This window comes from Crotalus tigris, unplaced genomic scaffold (assembly GCF_016545835.1).
Source record: "Crotalus tigris isolate CLP2741 ecotype Arizona unplaced genomic scaffold, ASM1654583v1 scf7180000018172.2679963, whole genome shotgun sequence".
In the NCBI taxonomy this organism is placed as follows: Eukaryota; Metazoa; Chordata; class Lepidosauria; order Squamata; family Viperidae; genus Crotalus; species Crotalus tigris.
Window position 1 is genome coordinate 759,730 of NW_024096864.1, and position 10,137 is coordinate 769,866.

General features: G+C 45.2%; 1 protein-coding gene across 3 annotated transcripts in view; it reads left to right on the forward strand.

Moving 5' to 3' along the window:
* Nucleotides 1-143: 143 nt before the first annotated feature.
* Nucleotides 144-10,137, forward strand: part of PSMD10 (proteasome 26S subunit, non-ATPase 10) — a 29,617-nt gene continuing 19,623 nt past the window's right edge. For 2 of the 3 annotated variants that reach the window (XR_005557338.1, XM_039348735.1), the window contains exons 1-4: nt 144-300; nt 1,105-1,203; nt 4,737-4,883; nt 5,576-5,742. Coding sequence is in view for 2 of the 3 variants with exons in the window: in XM_039348735.1 (XP_039204669.1) it covers nt 172-300; nt 1,105-1,203; nt 4,737-4,883; nt 5,576-5,742 (542 nt within the window). In the remaining variant the exon portion in view is untranslated. Of the gene's footprint in view, nt 301-1,104; nt 1,204-4,736; nt 4,884-5,575; nt 5,743-6,375; nt 7,571-10,137 lie in introns of those variants that run through there. The other variant, XM_039348734.1, reaches the window with a different exon arrangement.

Sequence of the window (10,137 nt, forward strand, 5' to 3'; positions counted from 1 at the left end):
CACGTTCGGGGAAGTGGGAGGGGCTGGGCCGGGGGGAGGAGACGCCTCGGCTATTGGTCGCTCGCCTGGCGATCGCCCCTCGGGATTGGTGGCGCGGGGACGGTCGGCTCCGCCCCCTCCCGAGTCGGGGAGTCTGCGCAGGCGCGCACGGGGAAATCTTCAGTCTCCGGCATGGAGGGACAAGAGGGCGGTGGGAGCGTCTCTAACGTGGAGCTCTGCAACTTGGCTTACGCGGGGCTGCTGGAGGAGGTCAGGGAGCGGCTGGTCGCCAACCGGAGCCTGGCGACGCGAGCCGATCAGGTTGGCCCGGCAGGCGGGAAGAGAGCGTGGCCGGGCTTGGTGGCTTTGACGCAAACCATGGTTTATGGGATCCTGGCTTGTTGCGCAGACCTCTATAGGCTTGTTTTGCACGGCTTAAATATGGCTTCCCAACCACCGAGTTGGCCCAGTGCACTAAGCCGGCATCAGGCATCGTGACTTAACAGTGCATTGTGGCATATTCAATAAACCATGTTTTTTTCAACATGTACAAATAATACAATGGAGATTGTAATATTAAGGAATCAAGACCAAAGCCATTTTTGTACCACAAATACTTTGATGCAGTCGGTAGTGGTATATTCCATATCCAATTTTGGATAAAAGCGTTCAAAACTATTAGGTTTATCAAGTCTATAGCCAATATTTGTACTGTTGACATAGACTAATTTTCATAAGCATCTTTCTTACCATTTCCCCCACCCCCACCCCATTTTCATCAGAATTCAAGATCAGCATTCTGAATTTAAATGTTTTTCTTGAGGATTTTATGCGCAAAATACAACAATGTTTGTACATACCGGCTTGTTTGAGATACTTCTTAAACAGCAGCAACTTTATTATAAAGTGAAAGGAGAGACCTACAGAGAGAAAACTTCCTCAAGCTGCAGTCTGGGCAATTCTGGGAACTGAAGTTCACTTATTTGGAGGGGTTTTGATTTAGGGAAAGCTGCTTTGAAGGATGAAGTGGTCTCTTTATGGGAGCATGTATCAGTTGACTTCACATCTGTAAACAAAAAGCACTTATCTCCATTTTTTTTTCCTGTGTCCATAATCTCCATTCAGGACAATAGGACAGCTCTACATTGGGCATGTTCAGCTGGTCATTTGGATGTCGTTGACTTTTTGCTAAGCCTGGGGGTGCCTGTTAATGACAAGGATGATGTAAGTATCGCTCTTTATTTATATAATAATAATAATAATAATAGTAATAATAATAATAATAATAAAAGTTGGAAGGGACCTTGGAGGTCATCGAGTCCAACCCCCTGCTCAGGCAGGAAACCCTACACCATTTCGGACAAATGGCTGTCCAGTCTCTTCTTAAAAACTTCCAGTGTTGGAGCATTCACCGCTTCTGGAGGCAGGTTGTTCCACTGGTTAATTATTCTAACTGTCAGGAAGTTTCTCCTTAGTTCTAGGTTGCTTCTCTCCTTGCTTAGTTTCCACCCATTGCTTCTTGTCTTGCCTTCAGGCGCTTTGGAGAATAGCTTGACTCCCTCTTCTTTGTGGCAGCCCCTGAGATATTGGAAGACTGCTATCATGTCCCCCCTTGTCGTTCTCATCATTAAATTAGACATACCCAATTCCAGCAACCGTTCCTTATATGTTTTAGCCTCCAGTCTCCTGATCATGTTTGTTGCTCTTCTCTGCACTCTTTCTAGAGTCTCAGCTGTTTTTTACATTGTGGTGACCAAAACTGGATGCAATATTCCAAGTGTGGCCTTACCAAGGCATTATAATATTTTATAATATTAAATATTTTCTATTTACAAACTATTGATAGGCTGTGTACTTTTCTGCCATCTTGTTTCCTGCTAGGAACTCTTAGTTGACGTAACCATTATTGGTAGTTAGCAAGAGTGCACTGCTGTGGTTCTTGATCTCAGTAGTTGGCGGGTTGTAAGTCCTCAACTTACAACCACAAATTGAGCCAAAGTTTTGTGTTGCTAAGTGAGACACTTGTTAAGTGAATATTGCCCCGTTGTATGATTTTTCTTGCCATGGTTGTTAAGTGAATCACTGCAGTTGTTAAGTTGGTAACACGGTCGTTAAGTGAATCTGGCTCGCTCATTGACTTTGCTTGTCAGAAGGGGGTGACATGAGCTCAGGACACTGCAGCCGTCATAAATATGAGTCAGTTGCTAAGTGTCCAGTGATCACGTGCAGATTGTCACATGTTCCGACTAATGAAGCACTTCAAAGAACTTTCAGGCATGTTTCCTAAAGTCTTTATTTGCAGAGCTACAAATTTTGCCGGTCACCATGTTGGACTGGTTAATGCCAGAATCTGAACTTCCTGTCGCTGGCATCAAGCTTTCCTTGCTCAACCCCTCCCTTCTCATGCAGTCACAGGTCACATTATCCAATTAGTGAGAAGGTCAAACGTTTACTTCCTCTTTCTTTCCCAGGCTTTCCCCCCCCCCCCCGCTCTGTCTAAGCTAAGTATTAACCCAATAAATGCCAGACAGTTTTGCATATTGTCAAAGCAAGAATATACAGTATTTGCAGCATTGACACAGATATTGCAACAGTCGTAAGTTAAAAAAATGGTCATAACTCAGTGCCATTGTAACTGAGCGGGCACTGAATGAACTGTTGTAAGTCGAGGACTGCATGTATTTTTTTTTTTAATCTGAAGATGTCAGATTCCTACCAGGGTAGCATTCTCATTTTGGAAGGAAGCTTTTAAGTCCTTTCTGCTTGCCTGGAATACGTTCTGTAGCTTTTATGTGGGAACGACACCAAACTGAAAACTCTTCCTAACGTAAAATAGAACTTACATGCTTCATGAATGAGGAATGACCAAGTACAGGTAATCCTTGACTTACAACTGGTCACCTAGCAACTGTTTGAAGCTACGATAAACCCTGAAAATGGGACTTACAAACAGGTGTTCAAGTTCTGATGCCTGCCCCTCCCCCTGTGATCACATTTTGCACAGTCTGTAACCAGCCGTGGAGCTGTTGCAGTGCCCTGTGGGCACATGGCTGATTTATGATGTTTTTCTGGAAATCTGTGTTTATTTCCAGCTTTCAGCAAAAACTGCCCCATCACGACCATTAATGACCACAGCATTCACTTAATAACTGTGCCGCTTGCTTACTGAATATGGAGGGAGCCCCTCCAGGTCATAGTCCTAACTTGGTCAACCCTCCCAGCCGATCCTTGCAAACTGGGCTTTGCCTTGACTGCCCTGTATGTATTTTCCCAAAAAGAGTTCCTCCTTTAAGCCCCAGCTGCTTAGGAATTCATCTACCCCACACTTTCTCCTATCTGTCTTCTGAAAGAGCAGGTCTGAATAGGGTCCTCTCCGTGAATCAGATGACAGCTGTCAGTAGCCTGCACTTTCCTCCAACCCCAGTTTCTTCTTCCCACCATGAAAGGTCTGAGGGAAATACCTGGTCATGCTTCCCCCATATCTGCCCCTAAAGGTAAAGTTTCCCCTGTCCCAAAGGTTGGCAACCCGCGGCTCTGGAGCTTATTGGGCAGGGCTCCTGCCTTTGCTGCATCTCGGCAGAAAGGAGGAGCAGCAGAAAGTAGCAGCACCCTCTCTCTCTCTCTCTCTCTCTCTCTCTCTCTCTCTCTCTCACACACACACACACACACACACACACACACACACACACACACTGAGTAGGGGAAGAGGATTGGCAGACCAAGGGCAGGAGAGAGCCAGCCCAATAAGAATGTGTGTCAGCTTGTCGGAGAACAGCATGAAGCCAGCTTGCCAGGTGAGCAGAAGATCAGAGAGAGGGAGAGGGGGGGAGAGAGAGAGGGAGAGAGGAAAGAGAGAGAGAAAGAGGGAAAGAGGAAAGAGAGAGAGAAGGAGAGAGAGAGAACTCATGCATTCTCTATTTCTTTTTAATTAAACTCTTCAATCTATTTCTCTATTTCTTTTTAATTAAACTCTTCAATCAAGCTCCCCCCCTCCCGCGTGTGCGCGCAAGTTTTGCAGCTCCCAGTGTTTTCTTTTCTCTGGGAAATTGGTCCATGTGGCTCTTTGAGTGTTTAAGGTTGCCAACCCCTGCCCTATCCAGTCGTGTTTACTCTAGGGGGCACTGCTCATCTCTGTTTCTTAACCAAGGCAGCCAGCATTGTCCAAAGGTGCTTCCATGGTCAGAACGCTGTTACCTTCCCACTGGAGTGGTACCTGCTTTACCTACTCTCATTTGCATGCTTTTGAACTGCTAGGTGGGCAGGAGCTGGAGGAAGGAACGGGCACTCCCCCCATCATGCGGCGCTCAGGTCTCAAACCCAGGCTGTCAGTTTTCCAGCTGACAAGCTCAGTGCGTTTAACTGCTGACCCGTCATGCCCTCTCAGCCCCTAAATAACTCAAATATCCGTGGACTACTTGATTTGCGTTCTTACATTCCAGAAGGCAAGGGAGCCAAAGGCACCAGCGAGTGCCTGGTCCTATAGCACCGTGCCTGCAGAGAGGAAATTGGAAATCTTTTGTAATTATCTATAGCAGGGGTCCCCAACCCCAGGCCACAGACCAGCACTGGGCCGCAGCATGCCAGCAACTGGGCCACATGAACAAGCAAAGCCCCATCTGCGGGATGCAGGCAGCACACAAAACCACGCACTCTCTGGTCCGCAGAAAAACCTCTCCCCACAGAACTGGTCCCTGGTGCCCAAAAGGTTGGGGACCTCTGATCTATAGTCTTTTTTCTTTCTTTCTTTCTTTCTCCAGGCTGGCTGGAGCCCTTTGCATATTGCCGCATCGGCTGGCCGGGATGAAATCGTGAAAGCTCTCCTTCAGAAAGGAGCTCAGGTGAACGCCGTTAATCAGAATGGCTGCACCCCTCTGCATTATGCCGCGTCGAAGAATAAGCAGGAGGTTAGATTTTGAGGGGTCCTGGGTGCGCTCTGAGCTGGGTTGTTTTCTTGCAGACGTTTTCATTACCAAACTAGGTAGCATCCTCAGTGCTAGTCTTTATAGTCTTTCACAAATGAAGGTGAATCTACGTGTCCCAGGATAGTGTAGGATCCAATCTGGGTCGGTCACCAGGACAGAGCTTTTTGTCTTCCGAGCTTTTGGGACTCATGCTGGGGCCCATCTTCAGAGAACTTTTCTGTAGCAGAACTTTGGGCTGTTCTATGTGTGGTATTTAAATGAACCCTGTTGTATGTGGCTTTTTAGATGTTGATTGGGGTGTTGATGGCTGGCTATTAAGTTGTTGGCTGTTGTTTCCTTGTGCTGCCCAGCCCTCACCTCCTAAGTACTTGATACACTAGGGGTAAATCAGCCCTTCTATTGACTGACCATGGGCCCATTTCCCAGGCTTCCATCACTTCCCTGGCTGTTTTTGTGCCTGCTCGTCCAACAATCTTAGTACAGTAGCTGCAAAATTGAATGTATGTCCTCGTTCATTGCATTGTGAGGCTACCAGTTGAGTTCAGGTCTGACGGCTGACTTGTGTTCTTTATATCTTTTCTCCTTTATCAGTTAGATTTTGCTTTGTGGCCCTTGTTGTTTTTCCCTGCTTAAAAGCAAATGGTTTGGTCATCCTTTTCTTCTCTCGACAATAGATTGCGCTGATGCTGCTGGAGAACAAGGCCAATCCAGACGCAAAGGATCACTTGGCCTCCACACCGTTACACAGAGCGGCCTCCAAAGGGAACCTCAAAATGACAGAGCTGCTTCTGAAACACAAAGCTTCGGTCAACTTACAGGACTCCGAAGGAAACACACCTCTGTAAGGATGGAAGTATTTATTTATTATAAGGCTCGGGCAGTTTATCCCACCGTAAAACAGTCACTTACAGATACTCCTCGACTTTGTACAGTCAGTAAACGAACTGTTCTAAGTTACAGTGGCGCTGCAAAAAGTGACTTTAAAAATATATATATTATTAATATTTTAATATAATTACCATTAATATTTGGCAAACAGCATGTTGTCTGGGTTTATATTTACAAACAATAACAATTAGTTTCTGTAGTTCCCTACTCCACATAGTAGCTTTCCTTGATTTTCTCTTCTTCCAACAATACTCTCTTTTATCAACCTTAAATTAGTACATTTCTTAATAATTTTAGTAGATAACAACTGAATGTAGACATTTTTCCAGTATTTCTACAAGTAACAACCACATCAGTAAGAAGCTTCTTTTTTTAAATTAATCACCTTAATCACCTCGTCATAAATCCTGTTTTTAAAGTTCTCATTTAAATTTAAAAAACGTTAAAAAAAAACATTTTTACCTGAGTGACTTGATAGGCAGTGCATAAATTTAATGAATCAATTGGCAAGCCTTAACCCTGGAGAAGAAATATGCTGAAACTGAGTCTGTAAAAGGAAGGGAGTAATTCTTGATTTCCTTGACAGCCACTTAGCCTGCGATGAAGAGAGGGTGGAGGAAGCGAAGCTGCTGGTGGCCCATGGTGCAAGTATCTACATTGAGAACAAAGAAGAAAAAACCCCTCTGCAGGTTGCAAAAGGAGGGCTGGGATCCATCCTCAGGAGGCTAGTTGAGGGGTAGCTGCTGCGGGCAACCTAAATTCCATTCTGGACAAAACAATTGAAGACTGTTCATATTGAATTTTTTTATTGCACTGTAGCTACTCTGTACTTTCCCATGTCTTCAGTGACCGTTCTCCCCAAAAAAATCTCCTTGTGTTGGCAGTTTTTGCCAACTCTAGTGGTCCTCTTGGAGAGTAGTTTCAAGAGAACGCTTTCCGTCTGCTTTCGTATAGAAAACCACTTTGGGAACCTGCTCTCTCATCTTTCAAGAAGAGGTAGAATGAAGATTGTTACATGTGAATTCCAGAGTTCCCAAAACTGTAGGGGAGAGGGTCAGCGGACCGGTGGGGAAGCGCACACGTGCGTGCGGCTCCATTTGCGCGAGTGGCGGGCCCATGCGCCTGCCGCTCATGCAAATGTCACGCCCACGTGCACCTGCTCATACAAGTGGGGTTGTGCGCTGCCCACCACTTCTGTGGCCCCGCTCTGAACAGCTCAAGGCCCGGTAATGGACCACAGTCCAGGAGTTGGGGGACCCCCTGTTTTATTCCTTCAGGTCATCGTCTTGTCTATTAAGTCAAAGTCAAAAGCTGGTGCTCACATGTGGTGGCTCAGAAATTGAGCAAACTTGGCCAAAATTCAAAGCTGCAGAATCTCTTATCCTCCGGAAGTGGCTGAACTACAATCTCCAGCAGCCAACTGCCAGCAGTAGAGGATTCTGGGATTGTACCTTAATGATACTCAGAGGGCCACTGCCTGCAGCTGCCTCCCTGGATTTTTTTTGTTGGGATATTTTTGGAGACTTTTTGCAAGTTATCTTTTTGGCTTCAGCCTGTTCCCTCCTGTATGCAGGAAGTGATTGGAGCGGAGCATTATGGGAAGAAAGTGGATAGATTTAAAGTTAGTTCGGGAAAGGTGCAGGTAGCATAAATTGTTTCTTGTGAATAAAAGCTAATGTAGTTGACATTGTGGAGCTTCTTGGACTTATTTGCCAGAACCGTTTTTGTGGCTAATTTTGTGGTTTCAGCAAACTGCTTATTAAAAGAATTACTGCTCGAGATCATTTTTAAGTATTCCTGAAGGCTTAACATAATAATGAAATGTTTATTAATGATGATGATGATGTTTATCCATTCATTGTGTCCAACTCGTGGCGATTCTGTGGGCCATGTCTGTCCACGTCTTCCGATTTTGCACTGCTTCTTTGAGTTTTTTTCTATGATCTGGCTGGCGTCAGCTTTGATGGTGTCCAGCCCTTGTGTTCTTTGGTGGCCTGGTTTCCTTTTACTGCTACCTCTTCTGAGCATCATGCCTTTCTTCAATGAATTCTCCCACTTTTTCCCCTAAAATAGATCAGACAGTTTTATGATTTTGCCTTCTAGTGACATGCCTGGTGTTATGCTCTCCAGGACTTGCTTCTTGGTCACCTTTCCTATCCAAGGACTACACCGGAGGAGCCTTTTCCAGCACCCCAGCTCAAAAATACTAAATACTTAAACCAGTATTTTAAACCAGTATTTCTCAAACTTGGCAACTCTTAAGATGTGTGGATTTCAGCTTTCGGAATTGGGCATGGGAATTCTGGGAGTTGAAGTCCATACGTGTTAATGTGGAGGAACACTGGTTTAAACCAAAGCCCTTAATATTAATATTAATACCATAAATCAGTGATGGCGAACCTTTTAGAGACCGAGTGCCCAAACTGCAACCCAAAACCCCCACTTATGCATCGTCGAGTGCCGGGTGGGTGTGGCCCATTGGGTGGGCATGGCCAGTTGGTAGGTGTGGCCAATTGGGTGGGCGTGGCCAGTTGGTAGGTGTGGCCAATTGGGTGGGCATGGCCAGTTGGTAGGTGTGGCCAATTGGGTGGGCATGGCCAGTTGGTAGGTGTGGCCCATTGGGTGGGCGTGGCTGCAGTGGTAACGGCAGACTGGGTGGGACTAAAAAGTTCAATCAATCAATTCCAACTTTGCAAGATCTTTTTTTTTTCCCACGAGAAGTTGAAATTGACTGATTGATTGAACCTCTTTTTTTTTGTACACGGTGGCGATGGCCTAAAGCGAAAAGGTTTTATAAAACCCAGCTGAAGGCCTAGGACTGGGGCGACAGCACGCATGCCCACAGAGAGGGCTGTGCGTGCCGCCTCTGGCACCCGTGCCATAGGTTCGCCACCACTGCCATAAATGATTATGAACTTCCAGTTGTGGCGGTGTTTTTCTACCCCAACCTCACTTGTCTGATGGTTTGAGGGTATACAGGACTGTCTATATGCCGCAATAAAGTTGAAGATAACAGAATGGTATAGCTACGACTTCTTAGTCCTATTATAGCGCTCTTATGAAATGAATCATGTTCTTAAGTTACTTTTCAACTTTGTCATACGTTCTTGTTGTCAAAGAAACATAACAAGAGAGGGTTCTGTTTAAACATTTTATTGTTCTTCGAAGTAACAAAAGAATTGAGCAGTTCCCTGTTCTTCTCATGCTGCTCTACATAAGAAAAGCTACCCCAGGGATCTCTGCTGAATGATGACTAACAAGCGTGTGTTACTGCTTGGTTTAAAAAAAAAAAAATACCCCAGGTATCCAAAAGCAAGTTACAGAAAAAAATATTTTTTACTAAATTGAGGCTGTTTCTATAAAGCTCATGAGGTTGTTGACAATGCCTTTTTTGGGGGGGGAAGTGAGGATTAAGCATGATGACTGAAGCATTCAAACTGCACAAAAAGATGCTCAGGGCGTAGGGTGGTGCATTATAACATTAACTACAACTTTTAAAGCAGTCTTGTCTTTTCTACTGCTGCTCCGCCCTGGGATAGACATAGCTGTTTTAAAGAGTTGCAGACAGGCAGGCTGTTCGCTCTTGCAAATATCTTTGTGGATGTTTGTGAATCTAAAGCAACGCAGTCCTGCTGATCATGCACATGTCAGGCAACTCAGAGGCTGTTAACTAATTCTTGTTAATTAACACTAGTAAATTTTATATGCTAGATTCACACCTTAGGCCAGGGGTAGGCAACCTTGGCTCTTTTATGACTCGTGGACTTCAACTCCCAGAATTCCTGAGCCAGCATGGCTCAGCATGGAAACCTCTCCCTTTCCCCTCAGCATGGCTGGCTCAGGAATTCTGGGAGTTGAAGTCCACCAGTCATGAGGGGGCCATAGTTCCCCCATGCTGGCTCAGGAATTCTGGGAATTGAAGTCCACCAGTCATAAAAGGGCCAAGGTTGCCTACCCCTGCCCTTAGGCTTAATAAGTGATTGCATTCAAACAAGTTGCGGTTTGGTAAAGTAAATACCATTTGGGGGATTTGCACAACCAACTGAACTGAAAATTAAACCACCGTCCGGGTTTGTACCATTTGTTAAGGATTAATTATGGGACTGACTGGCTAGTTTGATTAAACCAGCACAGCATTGACAATCTAATGACATTATAGGTTTACAGACTTGACGACTGCAGTTTGGGTGGTAAAACGGGGCAGCACGTGATCACACCCAATTTTAAAACTTTTGTAGCACCTGTTAAATGCAGAGTGCATGTCTAGCTCCCAAAATGTCGTCACACGACTGTGTGGAGATCCCAGGCATCGGAACTTAGAATCTGAATCCTTTAGTAGCTTTTGGAA